Source organism: Camelus ferus, chromosome 16 (genome assembly GCF_009834535.1).
Source record: "Camelus ferus isolate YT-003-E chromosome 16, BCGSAC_Cfer_1.0, whole genome shotgun sequence".
Taxonomy (NCBI): domain Eukaryota; kingdom Metazoa; phylum Chordata; class Mammalia; order Artiodactyla; family Camelidae; genus Camelus; species Camelus ferus.
This window is the reverse complement of record NC_045711.1, coordinates 18,472,675-18,496,946: the sequence shown is the minus strand read 5'-3', so window position 1 is coordinate 18,496,946 and position 24,272 is coordinate 18,472,675. Positions and strand designations below refer to the sequence as shown.

The window sequence follows — 24,272 nt, the reverse complement described above, 5'->3', positions numbered from 1 at the left end:
CTGCTTCTTGGGCCTCCCCTCCCCCAGGAAGCCCTCCTGGACTCCTTCTCCAGGACCCCTGGGCACTGAGGGCACAGGGCGCCTTCTTTTCCATCCCAGGCAGGGTCCAGACTGAACAGCAGTGCTGGTTCCTGGTGGGCAGAGGCCATTTCGGACTTTACTAACGTCAGCAACGCCCCCAGCGCACCACTTGTCCACGGCCCCGACCTCCGCCCCCTCATGACAGCCCCTGGTGGGTGGGGGGGCTCCCCTCCCTCGTCCACGAGGCACCAAGGCCACATGGTGGGCAAGTGGCACTCTGGGTCCCGCGGTCCCCCGGGCCCCTGCACAGGCTCCTCTCCCACCCCCAGATGGACCTGTACGCGGGGGCGCTCTTCGTGCACATCTGCCTGGGCTGGGACTTCTACCTGTGCACCGTCCTCATGCTCGCCATCACGGCCCTGTACACCATCGCAGGTGCGGCGCCCCGAAACCCCGCCTGAGTGTGGATGTGGCCGGTGGACACACCTGGGAAACAGGCTGGCGGGAGGCAGGGGCCACCTCGTCCCACAGCCTGGGAAGTGGCCGGTTGGAGTCGGACAAGTGGACTCATGAGGCTGGCTCTGCCGGCCCACAGCTCTCCCAGCTGTGAGAGGGCAGGGGACGTGGGTGTGGAACAGCTGTCCCTCCTGGCAGAGGCCAGGGCCCCCTCCAGCTCCCGTCTCCACCCACAGGGGGCCTGGCTGCCGTGATCTACACAGACGCGCTGCAGACGCTCATCATGGTGGTGGGGGCCGTGATCCTGACCGTCAGAGGTGAGGCCTGTGGGGGGCTGTCCCAGCAGCAGGCCCTTTGGGGTCTGGGTGCTGCCCATTGGGACCCAGGTGTCGGTGCTGGGAGTGGGGGTGGGCTCAGGAGGTTAAACCACGAGGTGGTCAGCCCCCAGTGGCCTCCCCGGGGCGACAGAGGCCGCCTGCTCCCCACCCACCCCCGCTGGCCAGTGGTACGTGTGTCCCTCGCCCCGGGCAGCTCGTGACCCGGGAAGCAGGGCCAGCAGCACGCGCCCGGCCCCGGGCCTGACAGCGAGGAGGGGCTGGGGCCAGTGTGCAGACACTGAGGGGCCTGCAGACCTGCCCGGACATCTCCCACTGTTTAAAACCATGCACAACATCCCAGGAAGCTGTTCCGGCCCGCAGGACAAAGGCAGCGGAGGAGGAGAGGGCTTTAGACAGACAGGGGACACTGGTCTGGGAGCAGGCAGGAAGCTCGGCCGTGGGGGATGGGCTGCTCCCGGGGCTAGTGAGCCGCCCAACCCAGTGAGTATGCAAGCAGAGCCAGGAGGAGCCCACAGAGGGCGAACAGAGGCCTTCGCGGTCTCCTCCAGACTCAGACTCTAGGTCCTGTTTCGGGCAGTTTCCAGCCCTCGTGTAGTATTTGTGCACCTGCTCTGAGCACCCACCCCTCCCCAAGGGGGCCCCCTGGAGTCCGGGCAGCGGGCTTCCTGCTAGGGAAAGATGGGGAAGCGGGGCTGTCCGCGCTTCTGTGTACCCGCCTCGTCACAGACCAGGGGCCCCAGAGCCCACGGCAGGAGAGGGGCCCAGGCAGCCTGTCCTGGTCTGGGGCAGGGGTGGGTCGGGGGTGATCACAGACAGAGCAGAAGTCACAGGTGGGCCCAGACCCTGGGTGGACAGGAGCAGTGAGGGGTGGACATGGTCTAGGCTCCAGAGGGAAGAGCCCTGGCTCGGCCTGGCTGGCTGCTGGCGTGGTGGCCTTGAGGGTGGCCCTGCGCCTCCCAGGACGTCTGCTTCCCCTCAGGGTCACATGACCCCCGCTGTTCTCAGTTAGACTCTGGGAGCCCCTGGGTCAGGACTTTGGCCCTTCAGACTCCTCAGCAAAGTCCTCGATTGCCAAGAAAAGATAGGTTTGCTTCCCTGAATTGACAGTCGAGGGGGAAGCCGGGCAGAGAACTCCTTGCCTGAGGCCGACGGGCGTCCAGAGGCCAGGAGACTGGGTGCCCGTGTGCAAAATGCTCATTTAATAGCATTATTTTAAATACAAATAAAATAGTCATCTGAATTCACCTTCTTTAAACCCTCTACCCTCCGTACTTGTCCAGACACTGGGAAAGGTGAAGTGGGAAAAAATCAAGTTTGGTGCATGAAGAAGCTACTTGTGAGATGAGGACAGTGGGGGTGGGAGGAGGCCCCCAGCCGCTGACCGCCCTGTCCCGCCCCGCCCGCTCCAGCTTTCCAGCAGATTGGTGGGTATGAGCAGCTGGCAGCAGCCTACGCCCGGGCCGTCCCGTCCAGGACCATCTCCAACACGACCTGCCACCTGCCGCGGGCAGACGCCATGCACATGTTCCGAGACCCCTACACAGGGGACCTCCCGTGGACTGGGATGACCTTTGGCCTGACCATCATGGCCACCTGGTACTGGTGCACTGACCAGGTGAGTGGCCAGGTCACCACTCACCCCACCCTCCTGCCTTCCAGGGCAGGCTCGGGAGGCCCGGGAGGCCTCGGGATCCACCCACACAGTGAGCCCAGGCTGGGGCGGAGGCCGTGGACAGCATGGCTCCAGGCTTGGGCCCAGGGTTCTAGGGGTCCTTGTGGTCCCGGGGGGCCTGGGCCCGCCGTTTAGAGTCGGACGATGCCCACTGGCCACCACCCGTCCTGGCCTTCAGGTGCTTGGACTGGGACAGTTTGGAGTACGGGATTCCGAAAGGACTTGGGCGCTCCTCGGTGGCCCTGCTGTCGGCCAGGGGGCTGGCGTTTCGGGCTGGCCCTGGGCTCCCAGGGCCTGGCAGCGTGCGGGGCACCGGGCCACCCTTGGCCTGCCAGTGCTGCGGGCCAGCCACGGCCGGGCCTGCTTTCCTGCTGGAGCTCTGGGTGCCGTCGGTGGCAGGGCGGTACCGCGGGGGTCCTGGGGTCTTCAGCGGCCGTGGGAAGCCGTCCTTATCCCTGGTCCCCGAGGCAGAGACTCCATAGTGGTGGAACCGCTGACCCTGGGGGAGAGAGAGCAGAGGGCGTGAGACCCAAGGCCTGGGGCAGCTCTGCCCGTTCCCATAGGACTTTCCTGGGGGTGCTGCGGCCGGCACACCTGGGTCTGCCTGCTGGCCCTGGGCAAGTCTGTCTTGCGACTCTGTGCCTCGTTTCCCTGGGGGGCCCTGTGGGAACGATCCCGCACTCTGTGGTGAGATAAGGCACGTGCCTCCCCCTCCCCGCTGCCCCTGCCCCAGCCTCCGCCATCTGTAAGTGGGATGGGACGCCAGTGCCTCCGCCTGGGCCAGTTTGTGGTGAATGCGGAGGACTGGGTCTTCCTCCAGAGTCTGATTAGTCCCTCCCGGGCTGTGAGCGCACCTGGTGGCCTCTCCGGGCAGAAGCAGACGATGCCCCTGCCCTGCTCACCTGCAAGGCCCTGGGCAGCTCCAGGCGGCACTTGGCTGGGAAGGGGCCTCAGGAAGCAGCAGACCCTCAGTGGGCACAGGCCTCATGAGTATTCCTGCCTCTGGACTCACGGCCCCGAGGGCCCCCCACGAAGGGAGGCAGCCAGGCCAAGTGGGGTGAACGGGGCAGCCTTGCCTGCGGGGTAGGTCTGGCCGGCAGCCCCGTCTACAGGCTGGAACTGAGGCCGGAGCAGAGTGCCTGCCTGGTGAGGGGCGCTCTGTGTCTCCTGAGTGAACATGCTTGCTGGAGACCCTCCCCAGGCTGTGACCCTGGGAAACCATCCGGGTTGGGGGGCTGGGCCACAGTTTCCCTGCCTGTGACAGGGCGCCCTGAGATGCCCTCGTAGGCTGGGCCCACAGCAGGTGTCCTCCCAGCGCCCCCGGGAGGCCTGAGGGCCAGCCTGGTGGGTGAGATGCTGGTTGAAAGGCCGGCAGTGGAGGGTGTGCTGTGGGTGCCGGGGCTGTCCTGTGGGGCCAGCTGGAGCCCCTCCACCCCAGGGTGCCTCTTGTTCCCTCCCCACTCGGCATGGCCTGGCGGGGCACTGGTGTCTCTGGGCGGGACAGCATTCAGGAGACTTTCCCACGAAGGCCAAGTGCACCAGCACACAGCCCGGCCTGGGGGTCAGGGCTGAAAGGGACTTGCTTCCTGCATGAGGGTCGCATGGGGAGGTGGAGGCGGGACACTGCTGATCCCAAGGGTGTCCAGAGTGCCCCTGGTATTGGGGGCCCACGCCTGGCCTCAGCCTCACCTCCCCGTCCACCTCCCGCTCAGGCTGGGCCTGCCTGGGGGACGCCTGGGCCTTGCACCAGAACCCCCACATGGCAGGGACTGGCCCACTGGGTCCCGGGGGCTTGGCAGGACTCTGCTCAGCGCGTGGGCCGGGGCAGACCCCCAGGGCGTGGTCAGAACAGGGTGGCGGCTCTGCGTGCTGAGACCACGGGAGGTTTTCCTTTTCTTTACACTTTTCACTGTCTGCCAGCTCGTCCACAGTGCGGAGGTGACACTCAATTAGAACCCAATAAAACCACGAAAACAGGAGGCAGAAGGCCCAGGGGGCAGAGAGCTGGCCTGGGCTCCCATCGGGGTGTTGCCCCACCCTCCCTGACCTCAGCTGCCCGGTCTGAACCATGGGGAGGCGCACAGACCAGAGGGTTCCGGGCTGCCCGCTCTGCCAGTGCAGTTTTTGTCACCCACTGCCACTGCGGTTTCAAACTCTTTTCAGCAGCAGCTGCGTCAGTCCTGACAGCGGCCACAACTTTTCAGGCTCTGGCCACAGGCCAGGCACAGCGTTCCGTGTTCCCAGGGGTTCTTGTCTCATCTCACAGCCGACGAGAGGGATGCCCAGGCCAGTTCAGGACATCCCTGAAGTGGAGGGCCAGGGTCCAAACGCTCCTGGGGTGGTGCTGAGCCGTGCTGAACTGAGGTGCACCCCAGTGGAAGCCGCGACTCTGGGGGCTCGCAGCCTGCATGCTCAGGCTCGGCCGTCCACACGGTGGCCTCACGTAGGCTTTGCAGCAGTCCTGAGGGTCGGTGGTCACATCCCATCTTGCAGGCGAGGACCCACGGTTCAGGGAGGCTGCGTGGCTGAGCGAGCAGGCGGGGCAAACACAGAGGCTGGGAGGCAGCAGCCGTGACCTGCAGGGAGGCCCCGGCCAGCCTGAAGTCACGGACGACGTGCAGGGTTTTAGGGACACTCCTCTCCCGTGAGGAGCGCGGCCCCAGGCTCGTGTGATCACAGGACTCTGAAGGGGGAGGTCTACAGAGAAGACCTCCAGCCTCTCACGGTCTAGACAGGGCGAGGAGGCCCAGAGTGAGGAAAGCCCTGGCCCCAGGCCACCGCCGCTGGCGGAGAGGCAGGGCCGACGCCGGCCGTCCTGCGCGCCCGATGCTGCGCGCCCTGGCATCCTGTGAGTTTTTCTTTTAAGAAAAGCAAAGGCAGTTTACTCTGGGCTTGCTACAGCAGGGGAGTCGGCCCCCATCACTCGCATCTGCAGAGACTCGAAGGCAGGCGGAGAAGCGGGCAGCTTTACAGAGGATGGACTCTGGGAGCCCTGACCGCAGGCTCCTGGCCTCGGGAGGAGGGAGCCGGGCTGACGAAACAGGGCGCCCCGCGAGACTGGTCAAGGGGGCGTTTGCCTCTCTGATTGGTCCCAAGCCGAAAGTAGGGACACAAGTTAGAGAAGCTGCCAGGTATCAGTTAGGTCCCGGCCACCTGGGGCTGATTGTTACAGAAGTTACTGTGTGGCTTCCTGGGTTGTTACTGGAGAAAGAAATCTGACTTTCTGCGGGGCTCCGACAGCCGCCCGCCTTCCCGGGCTGCTGACTGTAGATAAGGGGGCGGCTGCCTGGGCAGGCTGTGGGGCGGAGCTGTTTTCACACGTGGTCCGGCCAGAGTCCGCGTGCTGTTCGGTCTCTCAGATGACCTCTGTGCTTGGGACTGCATACAGCAGGAGCCAGGGGGCACGTCTCCAGAGCACAACTTCATCATGGTTTTGATCTTGCACATGAGCCTAAATTTTGAGGAATACTCATCTCTGATCCAAGGAGTCCCATATAGGAGAGAGTTCACAATGTTCACGCTACCTTCTCCGAGACAGTTAGAAGGGTGTCTGCAGCCACACGACAGTCTCTCTAAAGGACTCGACGCACGTGGGCACTGAGGAGCCGCTGAGACAGACGCTGAATGCGGACAAACAGGTTTTAGCCTTTACAAAAGTCACTTTCACGGAAACAGAGGGACTCAAGTTCAGCGACAGAAACGAGGAGCACGAAACAAAGCCTGCCTCTGCTCTCGCATATGCGGCGTGCGTCTGCGTGTGCCCCGCTGTGCCCCTGTCCTTAGACGTGAGGTTGGGCACGGACCCCTGGCTCCATTAGTTATCTTAACCCAGACAAGAAGCTGGGAAAGATGGGAAGAGATCAGGTAGAGAAGACACCTGAGATCCTCCGACGAGGAACAGGCTTCTGACCACTGTTTCCCACTGAGGTCCTTCCTTGGCTTTGACGTAAAATCAGATTATTTTCTCCAGTCGATGGAAAGGTGCTGGAGGATGAGCCGGGCAGCTGGTGATGGGGGGCGGGTTCTCCAGGTGGACACCAGGGAACACTCGAATGGATTCAATTAGCTGCACCCCCAGAGCTTTGACAGGCACTCCATCCCCGCCTGGTTTTCCTGTGAAGTATCTGTTTTAGAGCTCACCCAGACCCGGCACCCTATAATCAACGCTCCACCGAGAGCCGTGGCTTACAGGGAGATAGATGCTGGAGCTGTCTATTAACCTAGCATGTTGGGAAAGTGAGTTAAAATCACAAGTAATTCCTACTTCTGAATTGTAGGAGGTGACTTAAACTACAGAGCAGCCGAAGAAAAATGCTTGTATTTTAAAGTTATAGATTGCACAACTGTGTGAACATACAAAAAAATCACTGAATCATATAGTGTATGTGGCTAAACTGTATGTGAATTATATCTCGGGAAAGCTGTTTAAAGTCAAACTTAAAAAATGTATCAGAGAATCTTAATGCCAGATCTGGGAGGGATCTGATGCCATGAGTTCCCACCACCCAGCTCTCCTCCCATTCCACAGATCTGGAAACTGAGGCCCCGTTAGGATTTGCCTGAAGTTACCTGAGGAGTAGCCCTCAGGGGGCTTCTGGCGCCTTTCCACCACTGAAATGCACGCTTCCCCAAACCCAGGTCTGAGCTCCAGACCTCGGCCAATGGCACAGAGCACAGCTGGTGCTAGTGAGCCTGCCAGCCCCTGTGAGGGTGCAGGAGATGGGGGGGCCCTGAGACCCTCCCACCCAGGTCTCCTCCAGCCCTGACAACTGCTGGGTGGGATCCACATCTTCCTCCTCAACAGACGGGGAGACAGAGTCCCCAGAGAGAGAGCTGCGGCCCCAGATGCTCAGACAGCTGAGGTGAGCTCTGCATCTGGCCGGGATGCCACCCGCCCGCCAGGTGTCAGGGTCGGCTGTGTCCGTCTTGGGTGGGTCTAGGCCAGCGGGACAGCATCCCCTCACACGCTCCCTGAGCCCATGGGAGAAAGCTCGAGGGGCAGGACTCACTCCCTTCTCGCGCCCCCAGGTCATCGTGCAGCGGTCACTGTCCGCCCGGGACCTGAACCACGCCAAGGGGGGCTCCATCCTGGCCAGCTACCTCAAGATGCTGCCCATGGGCCTGATCGTCATGCCGGGCATGGTCAGCCGCGTGCTGTTCCCAGGTAGGACAGGCTGCAGGTGCCCAGAGTTCTGGCCTTGCTCTGTAGGGTCACTGGGAGGAGGCGCGCTATTTCCTGCCTGGGGGAGAGGGGTGGAGAGTGGTCCCCAGGACCACAACCAAAGGGATCGACACAGAGGGGGCTTGGCATGAGGTCCGGGCAAAGAGGACCCACTGCTGTGACCTCGGGGTAAGGGAACATCTCTGTGCCGCCGCCATTTCCTCGTCCACAAAGTAGGGTGCACACCACCCACGAACACCGCACACCTGAAACCCTGGGTGCATTAAGTGTGTTTCCTTTCGGCTTCTGGTAGCTGGCTCAGGTTGCCTCTTAAGAGATGTGGGGCTGAGGGTCCCGAGTGGGTAATGGATGACCTGCTGCATGTGGCCCTGCGTGGCTGCTACCCCACCCCCATCCATCAGTTTCCCCGTCTGTAACAAGGAGAGTCATCTGCGCTGGGGACGCAGTAGCCCAGGACGTGACAGCTTTGGGCGCTCAGGCCTGGGGGAGGTGCTGGGAGCGCCCAGGTGCACAGGGACCTTGACCCACCTGTGCCTCCTTGTCAGCGGAGCGTGGGGCCTGTATCCTCCTCAGAGTGCCCACCTCTTCTCTCTCCCGACCCTGGGCCCATGAGCCAGCCAGGGGTCCACCAAAGGTCCCACGGGTCATGTGGGGGGCGCTAAGCTGTCGGCGGGGTGGCTGGGCTGGCCCGTTGGCCACCTGCTCCGAGTAGCGCCTCTGGAGAGTGGCTGACCGATCCATCACCTCGAAATACTCGTCGGACACAGAAGAGGCCACTGAGGGCCTCCGGGGACCGGGGCCACGGCCGGAGCTGCCTGAGAGGCTGTCCTGGTCACTGAGGGTCACGTAGTCATCATCGTCCTCCTCCCCGTCCAGCCCGTTGGGAACCACCGCGCCCCCGCCATCCGGGTCACCCTGGGTCACAGACGGCGGCCGCAGGAGCGGGGCATGGCCTGGGCCCTCTGTCCTGGGCGGCCCGTGGTCTGTCCCATTCTGGGGCGCCTCCTCTTCTGGTGTCTCCAGGGCCCAGCCCACACCGCCGCCCTCCCGGGCAAGCAGGTCTGCCACGGGGACCGTCCGGGGCTTGGGTACAGGGGGCCGTGGCTCGGTGTCCCCCTGGTGGAGGCCGTTCTCGGCTGGGACCCCGTCCTGGGGGGCGCTGGGCGTGGAGGCGCGGGGCACGGGCGCGGGGCCACAACCCTGGCTCTGCCTCCACGGCTGGGCCCCCGCCTGGGCCGTGTCTCGGATCTTGATGCGGTTCATCTGGCTGGGCTGCGGGTTCCAGATATTGGGGTCGATGATATTGATGTAGCCCAGGATGTCACTGCCAGGCTCGGGGTCCGGCTCCACCCAGGTGGGCAGGTACTCGAACATGTTGGCCCGCTCCAGGTTGAGCAGCCCCGGGTGGATGGAGGAGGGTGGCTCGGGGAGGTCCCCTGGCTGGTCGGCTGGCGCTGGGCCCCGCCCTGCTGGGGACCTCGTGGCGCCCTGTTTCTCGGAAGAAGCCTTGGCGATCTCGTCGGCGCTCTTGGCCTTGACCAACGCGTATTTGGGGTTGACGAGCTTCTTGGCCACGGTGCCCGAGGGCAGCAGCGGGACCGTGGAGGGCAGCAGCACCGGCTCCGGCTCCGGCTCCTTCTCCATGGGGATGCCCTTGAGGCTGACGCCGTGCGACATGAGGTACAGCTCCTGGAACTGCCGGTCGAACATCTCCACCACCTGGCCGGACAGCACGGAGATCACGTTCCGGTCCGTCCTCGCGGCCGACCACGTGAAGCTGCAACACAGGGGGCGGGGCAGCCAGGTCAGGCACGCGAGGCCCCGGTCCCAGGACTGGGGAGTCCTCCCCGGGCCCTGCAGTGGGCTTCTAAGTGAGCCCCACTTGCGCACCCATGGCCAGTTTCCACCAGACTGTGGCACAGAAGGGACTGAGAAGTGAGCAGGGTCAGAGTGGAGTCTGGGGCCCCAGGCAAGCCCCTCCACGAGCCCCACCCCCCACCTGGTGTGGAGCCCTGGACACCTGGTGTCATCCAGCACAGGCGCTTATGCCGACATTGGTGTCTTTGTCACCCCCATCCCCCATGTGGCCGTGGGTGGCTCCGACCCTCTGACCCCTGAGCGGCCCCATCCGCGAGGGAGGCTCTGAGTGACCGTCCTGTGGGCCTGGCCCACACCCCACCTCTGGGCTGCTGACACCTCGAGGCTGGAACCACAGTCTCACGGACAAAGGCCCGCCCCTGCCTGCTTCCGGAGACAGGCGGGCGTGCCCAACCCCATTCACACCTCAGCAGTTTTGGGGCCCATGAACTGGAATAACCGGGGTGTCACAAGGCAGGATTAAGGGCAGAAACCAGCTGGGAACTGGAGCTGCCGCTCCCGCAGCCCCCAGAAGGCCAGACGCTCACCTGTAAGAGCCACAGATGGCCCGGTCTCCATCCACGAACATGAACTTCTGGGCCAGGGCGCCCTTGAACTTGGTGGCCGACCGCGTGAAGAACTCGGTTCCTCCGCTGCTGCGCACCCTGAGATTCTGTGTTGGGGGACAGGGGACAGGATTACATGGCAACGGCACTGACACACCGTCCGGGGCTCAGGGGGGCCTCGGGGGACCGTGGGATGGGAAGGACACGCTGAGGAAGGTCCGCTGACGGCTGGGGGTGCAGCTGGGGAGGCAGGGGGCCATCTGAGGCCTTCCCAGGGTGGGGGACTAGCCGGGCCTCTTCCCTGGTCCCCCAACACGGCTCTTATTGTTCCCTGAGCCCCGCACACCACGCACCGAAGGCAGGGCTCCCGGCAAACTCTCCTGCTCCCGCGGGCCAGCCCACTGCGCAGTCCCGGGAGTGGCTCCAGAAGTGGCCACACCTCCCTCCTCACTAGGCTTGTACCGTCAGCTCAGGAGCAGGCCCGAGGGAAGGGGGGTCTCCTGGGTGTCCTAAGCAGATGCAGGCCGAGCATGGCCTTGTGTCCGAGGTCTTTCTCTGGACTCTGGCTGCACAGCACCCCCCCCCACCCCCCGTACGGAGTTGATGGACATTCCCCAGGAGACGTCTTTGATCCGTGTGAAAAGCTGGTGGTGGGCACAGCAGACCGCGAGGAGGGCGGGGCGGGCCTGGCTGCGACCCGGAGTCGAGGGGGTGGCTGAGGGCACCCCAAGGTAGAGGCTCAGGGCGGGAAGCGGACGTGGGCTCACGGATGGGAGCCTGCCCAGGCCGTCTGTTAGACATACAGGCTCCTGGCTGCCCCAGGTGCAACTCAGGAAGACCAGGGCCAGGAATTCCGTGTTAACACAAGTCCCAGTGCACCGGACACCTGCCCAGGACAGAAACCCCGCACAGGCCCCTGAGACAGGAGTCTCACTCCCTCCGAGGCCTCTGGGCCCTCCCACCTCCTGGGACATCCCCGTCTGTTGCCCTCGCCTGCTCACTGGCCCCCGTAGTTAACTTGGCCCCTGCCGAGGTCCCTAGCTGCAGACACAGAGGTGACAGTGACAAAGACCCCACCCTGGAGGAGAGGGAGAAGCAGATAAGTAACGACCCACTGTGGGGGGCAGCGGAGGCTCCCAGGCGGGGCTGCCGTCTGGGCTGCTGTGTGAAAGTCGAGGTAGGGCGAGTGGTGGGGCAGGAACAGGGCGCAGCATTCCAGACTCGGGACCACAGAGGCCCGGCAGCAAGCGTGGCGTCCTGACTGAGCCGAACGTTCGAGGACATCGGGGGAGGAGGGTGGGTGACGGATCCTGCAGAGCGAGCCCGGCCAGGTGCCGATGAAAGACCCTAAGGCCGCTTGGGGCCCAGCAGGGACAGGACAGAAGGGAGCCATGGAGCATTTAGAGTGGGGAGCACGAGGTGGAGCTGCCCTCAAGGACAGCTCTGGCCTCCAGCTGGAGGATTCGGGAAAGGAGCGGGAAGGTAGAGGATGGGGAGGGGCTTCTGTGCAGGAGGGTGGGGCCTAGTCCAGGGCAGGGGCAGCGGGGAGAACGGAGAGCCCTGGAGCCCACCTCTGTCCCCTCTGTGATGGGCGCCGGACCCCTCTGCTCAGGGGAGCCCCAAGGCAGAGTCCACAGAGGCTGAGGGGCAGGTCCCCATGGATGCCCACCTGGCCATGGCGGGGGCAGTCATCCTGTTGGGCCTGCTCCCCAGGCTGGCTCCCCTGCCCCCTTCCCCAGCTGCCTGTCTGCACACAGCCAGCTCACAGCCAGCTAAGCAGGAAGCTGGCTGCAGCCCAGGACAATTAGTACCCGTGACTTTGTACCCAACGCGGAGCACGCTCGGGGAACAGAAGTCTGAACAAAGACCCTGCAGGTGGTGTGAGGCCTTCCCTTGTCACCTGCGCCTGACCGCGGCCCAGCTTCGTGGCTTCTGTGGGTTCCTTGGCTCAGAGCTGGGGCCACAGGCCTCTTCTCAGCCAGGGAACACAGCCAGCACCTTGTTTCCGTCTCACCAGCATTGTCCCCACCCACCCCAAAGCCTGTCCCATGAAGGGCTCCGAAGGTCACCACCTACATCTCAGTGACTCAGTCCCTGGGAGAGGCAGGCCCCAGCTGCACCAGATGTGCTGTGTGACTCTAAGCAAGTCTCTGGCCTTCTCTGAGCTTTCGCTTCCCTGATTGCACGCTGGGGGCCTGGCCTCAAACACTAGGCCCATCCGCCCTGGGGCTCAGGAGCAGGCGGGGGCCTGTGGCAGCTCCCCCACCCCAGCAGCTCCCCAGCTGTTTGTTCCTGGGTGGGTCCCGCCCCGTGGGGCCTGGCCCAGATGAGGTAACGTCTCAGCACTCAGGGCCCGGGGAGCAGAGGTGTGGAGGATCCCACAAAGCCGCATTGTCTCTGAGCCTGGGATGCCCCCAGCAGAGCAGGCAGCAGGCAGGGTGGAGGACAAGTGGGGTGCCCTGGCTAGTCCCCAGATCCGCTGGAACCTGTTTCCTCGTACTTGGCCGGGGCAGGGATCGGCCCCTGAAGGGGCCTCTGGGGAGGACGGCTGGGCAGGGCTTCATCCACCGGGGGGCGCTCCTGGCCCAGCGTGGAGGGGGCGTGGACGGGCGGCCCTGCAGTGCGCTGTGACGCGCAGCGAGCGCCACAGGGTGTGGTCCCTCCCACTCAGTGGGCAGGTGGGGGCCAACACAAAGGGCCAGGAAACAGCTGGGTCGGTGTGGGCCCCGGCCCAGGGAGGCCAGGACTGTCAGCTGTGCGTGATGGTCAGGCGGGCTCGGGGAGCAGAGTGACCTGCCTGGGGCCTCCCAGTGGGCGGCTCCAGCCCCAGGGACTGAGGACCATCACCTTCCACCCGTCCACCCGTTCCCTCTAGGGGCCTGCTGGCACCTTCTGGGCTGGAGGAGGACGCATCCTGACCAGGCCTGACCGGTGACAGCAAGACCAGGCCAGGAGTGTGGACGGAGCACAGGGACAGAGAGACCGTGTCCCACAGGCTGGGCACCCAGCCAGCCTCTGCTCTCTTCCCAAGGGCCTGTGTCACTCTCTGTAATGGGGCAGGGGGACCAGCACTCACCCTGGCCTCCCCCAGGCTGTCATGCCACTGGGACAGGAAGCACCTCTGGGGGCGGGGGGCAGGGCTGGGGGCTCCCGGCTCCTCCCCTGGGCCAGGCCGCTCGGCCCTGCTGACATCCTGGGCCAGGCGGCTCTCTGCTGGGAGGTCTTGTGTGTCACGGGCTGTTTAACAGCATCCCTGTCTACCACCCACGAGGCGCCGGGACTACCCTCCCAATCACGGCCATTAAAAACATTTCTGGAGATTGCCAAGCAGACCCTCTAGGCGGAGAAGCAGGGTGCTGAGTCCACTGCAGAGCCAGCCCAGGGCCAGGGAAGGCAGGACGGGAGAGGAGGAGGCCCGGGCACCAGAATGTGCACATGCTCACCCAGCACCTTCCCACAGACACCCTGCCTGGTGCTTCTTTGTTCATCAGAAATGGGTCCAGCATTCGCCCAAGTGGCTGCTGGTTTTTCCAGTTTGGCTGCACAAAGCCAACGAGTTTTTCAGATCACCAGGCATCTCACAGCTCCAGTCCTGTCCTAAGCTGTGAGCCTCGAGGCCCAGCCAGGCTCTCACCGGCTCTGGGCACCCTCAGGACCCAGCCTCATCCCCAGATGTGGCCTGCCCTGGGCCCTGGCGTGAGAGGGCTGCGCCCTCTTCTCAAGGCCTGTTTCCTATTTGTAATACGGGTCCTCGTTCCACGTTCCCTCCCTGAAGGAGTCAGGGCTAAGCTGGGCCGGCAGGTGGGGGCGCCTGGGGACAGCCGGAACCTCACGCGTGTTGAGGCGGGTGCTGGCAGACATCCTCCGCCTCCTTGGAAACCAGGCAGTACCGCACCTGCTCCCAGAACGCGCTGTGGAGGCTCAGGGTTCAGGCTGTGGCGCTGCCTGGAGGGGGAGATGTAAGGGGTCCCCAGCTAGACCGTAGCTCAGAGAGAGAAGGGAAGGCTCTCGGCACTCAGACCAGAGCTGGGCTTCCATGGGAGGGGCCGCGGCTGCCCCCATCTGAAGACAAGACAGGAAAGGAGTTCATTACTGAGCGCCCTGCCCACCACACGGCCTCCCTGCAAAATAAATGACAATATTCCCATTTTTCAGATATGATGACTAAGACTCAGAAAGATTTGAGTGTCTCTGCCCAAGGTTACACAGTGCACTGCTGGGGCTCAGGGCTGGCTCCTGGCGTGGCCCCGAGACTGGCTCCCAACAGACCCAGGGTCACATGTAGGACCCCACCAGGCGCAGCCAACGCCCAGGGCCACAGGACCGAGGGCAGGGCCCTGCAGAGCTGGGCAGGGGCGGCAGGCGCCGAGGGCGGGCCCAGGGATTACCGGCAAAGGAAATGCTCCCGAGACAGGTCCGGGCCCAGCCGGCCTGCGGGCAGGGAGGCAGGCTCTCGACAAGGTGACACTTGGCCGGGCTGGGCCCACAGGAGCCTCTGGCCACCTGCCCAGCCTGGGAAGGGGCGGGCTCAGTGGCGAGGATGAGGAGGCCAGGGTCCCACGTTCCTTCCCACAAAGGTGCCTGGCCTTCCCACAGAGTCCAGCCGCTGGGCGTGTCACGAAGCAGATCCAGCACCTCCCCAGAGCAGGGAGGGCTGGAAACCGCCGCCACGCTGCTGGCTGAAGCCTCCTTTCAAGCTGTGAGGAGGCCTCACACCCTCCGCCCGGGGTCGCCATTTCCTGTTACTGCAGCTGTGTGACCCCCCCCCTTACATCACAGAGCACCCTACAACCGTCGTCTCCCCTGCCTTCACCCCCAGACGACCAGATGAAGGGTTATGATTGCCGTGGGGTGCTGGAGGCTCAGGGAGAGGGCCCCACACCAGGTCCTGTGGGGGCAGTGCCGGGCAGCCCCACTGGGAGGTGCAGCCTCAGCCAAGGACATGGGCACCAAGGGTGTGTGGCCCTCTTGTCTGGGCCAACTTCCCATGACTGGCTTTCAGGTTCAGCCCCAACTTGGTGGAACGCCTTTGGGCAGGGCCCAGCTGTCCTCAGGCCTCAGTTTCTCCATCCGTCCAGTGGGAGCCTGGTCTGGAGGCCTCAGCCCCCTTCCGGCTCTGGTGCTCCAGGCTGCGGTGGAGTTGGGGGGCCGCGTGGATTCTGAGTCCCTGACTGCTCCACGTGGAGGGGGCTGGCAGGACCCGGCCTCATGGGGAGGGAGCCGTGCGGCCCAGAGCCGCGTCCTCAGCCCAGCCCTGCCTGCCTCCCACCTCCTGGGGGCTCCGGACACTGTGGGGAGCCTGGCATCTGGGATTTCCCTGCTGAGAAGAGCCTGGGGCACTGGCTGGGGCGAGGCCCCTGGGGCAGCCATGCAGGGTCTGGATCCCCACTCAGCACAGACCTGCCGTTCTCTGTCTCTTCATCCACCCACCAGATGGGGGGGATGCATGGGGACAGAGGGACGTGACGTGCGCAGCATACCCACTGGGCATGGGGGAGGGGTGCCGGGGGGTGCCCGTCAGTCTCTTCCCGAGCACGGGCAGAGGGCTGGACTCTGTGGTCTGCTGCCCACAGGGCTGAGGCCTCTGTAGTCACCTTTCAAAAGACGCCTCTTCCACACTCTGGACTCTCTGGCATGAGCTGTCTGCCCGGGAGTCAGTTCTTGGTGCTAATTACATGGCGGGCAGTGGGTGAGCATGCGGCGTGGGGTCAACCCGCCAGGGAGACCACATAAAAATGTCCCAACAGCCAGAGACTCACCGCCCAGAGAGCTCACACCCACTTGAAAGGACTCAGCTGGGGTGGGGAAGGGGGGATCACTCAATGCTGACAAATTACAGGCGCAGGAGCCCAGCCTCCTGCTAACCAGCCTGGCGTCACCCCGAGGAATCCTGACCTGCCCAGGGGCTCGGTGCTGCCCCCCTCCCTGATCCTCAACACACTAGCAGTAAGTGACTCCCTGATCTGTGAAATGAAACAGCTGCCCTCCTGCTGGGCTGTCCAGAGGAGCGGCTGCGTGACGAGGCCCGGGCTGTCCTTCTGCAGGGTCATCTGTACTCCAGGAAACGCGCTGCACACAGCTGGTGCCAAGCAATGGCTGGGTGGACACAGGGCTCCCCCACCCCCAAGCAAGGCACTAAATTCCAGGGGGTCTGAGCAGAAGAGCCCAGCCGTACGGCCCCTCTGCCCCTCTGTTGGACCAGTGAGATCCTGGGGTCCAGAGAGAGGAGGTGACGTGCCCAGGACACACAGCAAAGTGCTGAGGACCCAGGCCGCCCTGCCCCTCCGCCTCTGCTCCGCTGCGTCCTTCTCTACTCGGCTCTTACTCCTCAAATCCGTTTCAACTGCGCAGCCATCAGAGAAGCGCTCCCTGACCTCGGCCCAAGGGAGCGTCGTCTGTCGGAGATATAAGCTGTGGGTGGACGTTATACGGAGAAAGAAAGGACTTCGTGGGAGTGGGAGCCCTCCACGTGGGGCCAGGGTCACTGGCGGTGGCCACTGCGGCACCGGCTGCTTTGAAACAACCTGCGAAGCAGCACGTCGCGTGCGCTTCAGCAGCCGCTCCCAGGTGCTGTCCCGTGCCCCAGGGCGCGTGAGCACAGGCTGTGTGGCCGCTTGGTGGGCGGCTCGAGGATACTGAACCCTATGTGCCTGGCTCCGAACCTACAGGCCAGGTGCTCCAAGTGTTTGTCAACTGACTGAATGACAAGCCAGTCACTCACAACCAGCCGGCTCACCTTGAGGTGCCCCGGGTGCATGCGGGCCCGCTCGCACATGTGCAGGAAGTACTTGACGTTACTCTCGTCCACGATGATGTACACGGCCACCTTCCTCTTGAAGCCGGCGTCCAGCAGGTCCTTGAAGATGTCCACATCGGTGAACATGTCCATGACCACCGCGATCACCTGTGAGCAGGAAAGGACACAGGGTCGTGAGGCAGTGCGGCAGTGGGACCCTGCCCACCACCCGCTCCGGGCACCTGCACCCTGGCCCTGCTCCCCGCAGCTCAGGGCCAGGACGGCGATGTGATGAGCCGGAGTCCTTTCTGGCCCTGGATTGCTGATGTAGATTCAACACTCGGGTCACAAGAAACCCGGGGTAGTGCAGATGGGACTCTCTGGGGCAGCGGGAAGAAGGGAAGGGAGCACAGCCCACGACCCTGCTGTCTCTGTAAAGCAAGACCGCGGACAACAAAGCCCAGTAGCCGGCAGGCGAGGAGTGTGGAGGGAAGAGAAGCCACGGGAGGAGCCTGGGAAGGGCGGGCTCTCAAAGGCTTGCAGTCGGAAGGGTGCACATCCTGAGGTCCCTCCCGGGGGTCAGGGCTCAGCCCAGGGCCGTTCGGTCTGCTCCTGGGCTGCATTCCAGAGCAGGGCAGCCTGAGCCACACCCTCCCCCCACCCCACCGGGACGCTGAGATGAACCAGATGTGCCCACAGCCAGGGAGGGGGTCGGCCCCAGGTTCCCGGGCCAGTGTGGACGCTGGCAGGCTCCCTTGCTGCCACCTCTCCCGTCTGCTTCGACAGCCCAGACCAGCATGCATGCTCTTCCTGTCACCTGACAGCGTCTGTGCCACAACAGCTGAACTCCGCCTCCTGGGCTGGCTCAGGGTGGGGCCCCAGAGGTCAGAATGCACCGACCCCACCCCAGCCCGGCCACTGTCCAACACAGGCAGTGACAGGGCCCAGGCCTGGTGGGCGGGGCCACACAGGGAAAGGCCAGGGGGTGGCCAGCGGGCGCCTGGACCTGGTGGGGCTCAGTGACCATCAGGCTCTGGCCTTCAGCCTCTCACTCCCCATCCCTGTCATGTTGGGCAGCAGAGGGAGCATGTCAGACCGAGGCCGGGTGCCCCTGACCCTGACAGATCTCCAGCCCCTCCCACCCTCCAGGGTGGGCGCCATGGCCCCCATCCTGGGTCTGAGGACCCCCTGGGGCAGCCTCACACAGGCCAGCAGGGGTGGTGGCCTGGGCCACATGACAAGCAAGGGATGGTCAGGCTAGAACTTACCGAGGCCCGCTGGGGAGCCAGGCTTACCCCAACCCCTGCCAGGAAGGTGGCCTGGCAGGTACCTGGGGCCTGCCAGGGACATGTCTGCACACTCCTGTGAGCTCACCGCTGGCCCTACAGGCCCGTCTCAGCTCCTCCTGGGCCCCGGGCCCCTGCTAATGCTGGTCATGCATCTGGCACCAAAGCCCGTACTTCTGGGGGCTCCTCCCTGCCCTCCGCGGACACGACCTCTGTGTGACCTTGAGCAGACACCTAGCTTCTCTGGGCCCAACTTTCTCCTGTGGGAACAGCCAGGGCTCCCTGGTGGCTGAGGCTCAGGGTCTTCTCTGGCCCCTGGGGACAACCGCTCACTCTTTGAGTCTCTGAGGGATGTTTCAGGTGGGGCCAAGGGAGCAGGTGCAGTGCATGCAGGGGCTGGGACGGCAGGGGAAGCCGGGGAGGCGGACGTCAGGCCGGCTGAGGAAGCCGGCTTGCATTCGGCAGGAGTCTGGAGAGGGTGAGCTCCCCACCCCAGCAGATGTGCACAGAAGGGCCAGAGACTGCTTGGGTCAGGGGTGGACATGAGGCCGAACGAAACACGGTGTCAGAGCTGGTGGGCTCACGACAGCCCTGGCCTTCACCAGTGGAGGGTGATGGGACCCCGAGGAGGGTGGCAGCAGGGACCCTCTGGCCTGGGCCCCACAGCTCCATGGCCACTCCTGCCCTCCTGCAGGCCATGGCCTCACGTGGCAACCTGGAGAGGGCTCAGCCCACCATGGGAGACGAGGCTTGCCCGGGGCCCAGGCTGGGGACGTGCCCAGCAGGACCCGCCCCACGTGCGTCGTCCCCGCATCACCCTCCAGCAGGCGGGGCACCTGGTCCAGGCTGCCTGCTGTTGCACTGGGTCTGTTGGGGCCTGCCCCCCACCAGCGCACCCCCCTGGGGTCCCAGGCATTGGGCTCGGTGCCGGCTGACAGTGGGGCGGGGGGCTTGTGCTCCCAGGAAGGCCTCTAGGGCCTTTCCACTTCAGAGCCACGAGGTCTCCTGGCAGCTCGCATCCTGCTTGTCCTTCCCTGCTTTGTACGTGGGGACCTAGTGCCAGAGACTCAAGACTGCAACCCAGGGCCGCTGTCTGCCTAACCACTGCCACCCGGCCAGTCCTCACAGACCACTGCGAGGCACCTGTTATTGCTCCCATCTTATAGACGAGGAAACTGGGGCACGGCGGGATTCACTCACTTTCCTAATTGTTTGTCTGTTTGGGTGGCTGGCTCGCCCGAGGCTCCAAGGGCAGCCCTGGGAGCTCTTGTCAACTGAGAATGTGGTCGAGCGTTTGGACCCAGACAAGCCACAGCCCCCCCTGGTGCCTCGCTTTCCCATCTGCACGTGGTGTGTCCGCCCTGACCCGCTCCTGTGGTCTGTCCAGCGCACACACTCACCACTCGAGCACAAAGATGCTGGTCCCGCCTGGAGGAAAACGCCAGCCCACAAGTACCCCGTGGAGGTCCTGGGTCAGGCCAGGGCCAAGGCGGTAGGCAAGGCAGCAGAGAGGCTGCCATCTGGAGACGGCCTGCCCCGTGTGGGTTGAGAGGCTGCACCGGGCTAGAGGCGGGCAGTCTGCATCTGAGGCTGGCTCCTCGTGACCGCAGGAACCAGCTGTGTCCACCTGGACCTGGCCCAGCACCTGGACCAAGTGCCCAATGTCCAGAGGAGGGGGCAGCAGGCAGGTGTGTGTCCAGGCCAGGCATCGCGGGGAGCTGACAGGGCAGCAGCAGTGCCACAGCCCAGTTCCCAAGGGAGGGAGGGAGCCAGGTGGTCCCCGAGTGTAACTGACAGGAAAGCCCTCTCAGAGGTGCAGCCACAGAACGGGCGGGGCCAGACGCCCATGACAGCCACCCCGGATCCCAGCCCTGAGAGCATCAGGGTGGGGGCTGGATGATACCTGGGGGTGGGGGAGCAGGACCATGCCAAGAGGGGCGACGAGGATGGTGCAGAGGCAGGGGTGGGGGCTGGGGCAGAGCGACCTGGCAGGGATTGGCACCAGCGGTGGACTCGCTATGCCTTGTCCCCAAAGGCCTCCATGTGTCTCTCAGTGAGGGGGGATGCTGGATGCCCTCCAGGGGCCCCCCACCCCCTTTTCCCTTGCCACACCCTCCCCCAAACAACAGATCTGCGGTCTCTCCATCCTGCCTCCTACCTGTGTCTGGAATCCCCCGCCTCACTCCGTGCAGCTAAGACTGCTCTCTGGCCTCTCTGCCTATCTCCTGATGGTTTCAGAATCCCGAAAATATCCTTGGGGTGGTGGACACCCACTCTAACTAAGAGATGCAGACACTGGCATGAGAGGGGAGGGGACCAGCTCGGGTGGTGGACACTGAGGTTTCCGGCACAGGCCTGATGCCCCACCATGAACACCTCTATCACCCAGGCACTTCCTGGGGAGCTCGAGCACGTGGGGCAGCATCCAAGCCACGAAGGAGCAGCACCCCCTCCTGTGGTCACCAGATCTGCAATTCTGGAGAAGCCACAGCAACCCACCGAGTGGCACGCTGTGTCCCCAAGGCCTGGACACTGAGACCCAGGTCAGCGTGGAACAGTTTCCCACCTGGAGCTGCCTCTGTCCTGGTCCTGCCTGCCCCACCCCCTAGGGCTAGCAATGCCTGCAGGAGGCTCAGAGAGAACTGGCCGGGGTCTCTCCCTGCAAAGTGCTCCCCAGTGGACAGTGGAGACAGCCACACCCCACCCACCCTGGAGCCCAGAGGTGGCGGCAGACATGGTGCATGGCGGGCAAGTTCCCAGCACTGGTTGGGCCACTTCCACCACCTGGAAAGGCAAGAGGTGGGGAGAGTCGCCCATCCCTGGGTCTGTCGCTTTAAGGCTTGGATGGACACCGGACGGTGGCAGCGAGGGCTCCGGACAGTCCTCCTGGGAAGCTGCATGACCTTGAGCAAGTGTCTTAGTTTCCTCCTGTCGGAGGGTGAAGTGAACTGATGGAGGCACAGAGCCCGCCCTGAGCTCCGGGGGTGGGGGGAGGACCGCTGTGTCAGCTGGAAGGTTGGTGGAAGGCGGGGACTCACAGGAACACACTGGGAACACCGCAGACTGTCCTAAGGGTGGGGACAATGCGTTCGAGACCTGGGATTCCACTTCCAGTCCCAGCCATGATGGAATAACGGAGCCAGAACTTACCCACCTGCCTTAGCAATGAAGAGCCGGGCAGAGCCCAGGAAGCCACGGCCAGCAGGCAGCAGCACAGCGAGCGAGCGGAGGAGGGAGACGGGTGAGGCCTGCCGCAGGGCCGCCCGGCTGCCTCCAGGATCGCCCCCGCACAGGGGGGCCCCGGGCAGTCCAGCAGTCTCCCCGAGGTGAGGAGACACGGTTTGCTCAGAGCCTGGCAGCCAGGATTTTCGGGACAGACAGAGCGCCAGAGACCTACAGCGGGTCGCCCGTCGAGGCCTCAGCTGGGGCCCGAGCAGCACTGGCACTGGCGGAAACCACCGAGGCTGGAACGGACCCGCTGGGAAGGGGCAGCTGGAACAACGCCGGTGCTCACGCAGGCCCAGGGGTCATCACGTCCCCTCGGCCGGAGCGCAGGCCCCTCTGACGCTCAGAGCCCGCGGGCGGTCCTCAGAAGGGCACAGCCTATGCAGTGGGCGAGCAGGCCCTGCACCGGGGACTAGCGAGCTTTTGCTGTAAAGGCCAGAGAGCACATGTCTCAGACTTTGCAGGCCACAGGCCTCTGACACACTCCTCAGCTCTGCTGTCACAGCACACAACAGCCACAGAGAGCTCCTGAACAAATGGACGTGTCTCTGCTCCGTTACTTACAAAAGCAGGCCCTGGGCCAGATTTGGTCCATAGTTTGCCAACTCCTACCCTGGACAAAATCTGCTCTGGCCCCATCTAATAAAGCCTCAGAAGTATTATATTGTTTCCGAACGACTGCATCCCAGAACAAAGCTCCAAAATATTTAAAGGAAAAGGCAAAACTCCTACAACATAAAAGTCACCAAGACTGGCACGCAATCAAAACTAAACAGGCATGCAAAGAGACAGGAAAGCAATGAGCCGCGTGAGGAAAAAAATCTATCCAAACCAACCTGGGGGAGGAGGGCACTGTCAGCTGGGTGGCAGAGCACGTGCTCAGCAGGCAGGAGGTCCTGGGTTCCATCCCCAGTACCTCCATTTTTCAAAAAAGTGTTTAAAAAAAATCAACCCAGAATAGACACAGCTGTTAGAAGGGACAGACGAAGAAATGTACATAGTTATAACTGTATTCTCAATATCAGAAAGTCACTTAGAGACAGGGAATAGATTTAACAGCAAACACTGGGGGGAGGGTCTAGCTTCAAGTGGCAGAGCACGTGCTCAGCATGCACGAGGTCCTGGGTTCAATTCCCACCACCTCCTTTAAAACATAAACAAACAAACAAACAAACCTAAACCTAATTACCCCCGAGAATGAGCAAAATTGAATTTAAAAAAAATTATAATAAAAATAAAAACAAACACTCAATTGAAACTCAAGAGGTGAGGCAATTCAACACAAAATGAAAACTACACTGGACGGGATTAATAGCAGCTTAGAAGCTATAGAAGAAAAGATTAGTGAACCTGAAGGCCTATCAACAGAAATGATTCAAAATGACACACAGAGAAAAAGACTGAGACGCAGGCTCAGAGCGTCAGTGGACGGTGAGTCACCTCAAAGGTCTAGAGTACATGGAACTGGAGTCTCCGAAGGTGCCAAGGCAGTGGGGGAGAGGACAGAAAAACACCTGAAAAAAGAACGGCTGTAACATTTCCACATTGAGGGAAACTTCATCCCCACGTCCAGGAAGTTCAACGAGCTCCAAGCAGAACAGACATGAAGGAAACACACCAGGCATGTCAGAGTCACATCGCTCAAAGTCAGTCACAGAATCTTACAAGCAGCCAGAAGGGACAGACCATCACACACTGAGGAACAAAGATAAGCAGACTTCTCAGAATCAATGGGTGCAACTAAACGGAAAAGCCGTTAACCCAGAATTCCATACCCAGTGACAGTGGCTTTCCACGCCGAAGGCGAAATAAGGACTTTTTCAGGATGCAAATGCTGAGAGAACTGACCCTGGCCAGCCTGCACATCTGTCACCAGCCCCTGCACAGGTGGGGGGCTGAGGCCCCAGGGGACTGCAGCTGCCCGGGGTGGAGGAAGAGTCCCTCTCCTGCCCCCAGCCCCTCCTCTGGCAGCAGGGCTGGGCAGACATGGCTGTGGTGCCTCGGTTTTCCAGTGGTCCCACTGCCCTCCTCACCCTGGTGCTGGCAGGATCTGAAAGGCCTGGGAGGCCTCCTGGGAGCCCGGTCTCCTGGGTAGATGGGAGGGGAGTCTGTACATGGTAACAAAGCTGACCCCAGCCAGGGCCAGTTTGCTGATGCGCGTACAGGTGTCCCTTTTCCAGGGACCAGGGAGAGGCGGTGATGACCACTCCCGTTTTCCGGCAGGGGTGGGGGGGTCATCATCCCAGGGCCGCAGAGTCAGCTGATGGCCGCAGAGGCCTCTTAGCTGTGACTCCACCCACCACCTCCCAGAGCCCACCCTGGGTCCTGAAACAGCAGCACAGCCTGGAGGTAAATGCCCAGGGCCTGCTTCCCAGGGCGGGGCTGGTCTGTGGCAAAGCACTTCTTCTCGTCACACAGGAGCCGGATGGGAGACTCGTGGTCCCTGGTTCTGACAGTCATCAGCTCTGGCACCCCCCACCCCTGGCGCTATTAAGACAGAAGCCTCATTAAGGCCAATTAAAGGAGGCTTGGGCCTCCTAAGCGCAAAGTGGCTGCAGCGAGAAGCGGTCAGGATGCACATGCGGGTCCCACCCAGAGCCATCTGACCAGGGGCCCAGCCCAGCCCTAGTGGCATGGGCCCTGCCCTGAGTCTCCGGCCTCCTCGCCACAGCTCAGGAATGCTGCAGAGACCAGAGGCTGGCAGAGTGTGAGGTCAGGTGACCAGGGCTGTGGCCAGTGGATGAGCCCAGACCCTCCCTCTTCCTGCCAGCCCCCAAGGCCTCAGATTCAGACCACCCTGCAGCCGTCAGAGAATGACACAAGCCAAGGATTTTCAAACTGGAAGATCTCAGAATCATAAATTCGAAAACCTTTAAAACCTCAGCTTCTCCAGGACCAAAAGCAGCAGACGGTGTGAGGGTCACCGGGCATCC

At 63.1% G+C, this 24,272-nt stretch overlaps 2 protein-coding genes across 6 annotated transcripts in view; one reads left to right on the top strand and one right to left on the bottom strand.

Annotated features, from left to right (window-relative positions):
* SLC5A10 (solute carrier family 5 member 10) overlaps positions 1 to 24,272 on the top strand; it is a 49,797-nt gene that overhangs the window by 6,391 nt on the left and 19,134 nt on the right. For all 5 annotated transcript variants that reach the window (XR_004326718.1, XR_004326717.1, XM_032498965.1 and 2 more), the window contains exons 6-9: positions 351 to 456; positions 714 to 794; positions 2,225 to 2,430; positions 7,516 to 7,651. Coding sequence is in view for 3 of the 5 variants with exons in the window: in XM_032498965.1 (XP_032354856.1) it covers positions 351 to 456; positions 714 to 794; positions 2,225 to 2,430; positions 7,516 to 7,651 (529 nt within the window). In the remaining 2 variants the exon portion in view is untranslated. The remainder of the gene's footprint in view (positions 1 to 350; positions 457 to 713; positions 795 to 2,224; positions 2,431 to 7,515; positions 7,652 to 24,272) is intronic.
* The window catches only part of FAM83G (family with sequence similarity 83 member G), a 28,267-nt gene continuing 5,986 nt past the window's right edge, over positions 1,992 to 24,272 (bottom strand). Inside the window, exons 2-5 of the mRNA XM_032498963.1 lie at positions 16,829 to 16,996; positions 10,075 to 10,199; positions 8,198 to 9,446; positions 1,992 to 2,986 (exon numbers count right to left, since the gene is read on the bottom strand). Of these exons, the coding sequence (XP_032354854.1) occupies positions 2,579 to 2,986; positions 8,198 to 9,446; positions 10,075 to 10,199; positions 16,829 to 16,996 (1,950 nt within the window). The 3' untranslated portion in view covers positions 1,992 to 2,578. The remainder of the gene's footprint in view (positions 2,987 to 8,197; positions 9,447 to 10,074; positions 10,200 to 16,828; positions 16,997 to 24,272) is intronic.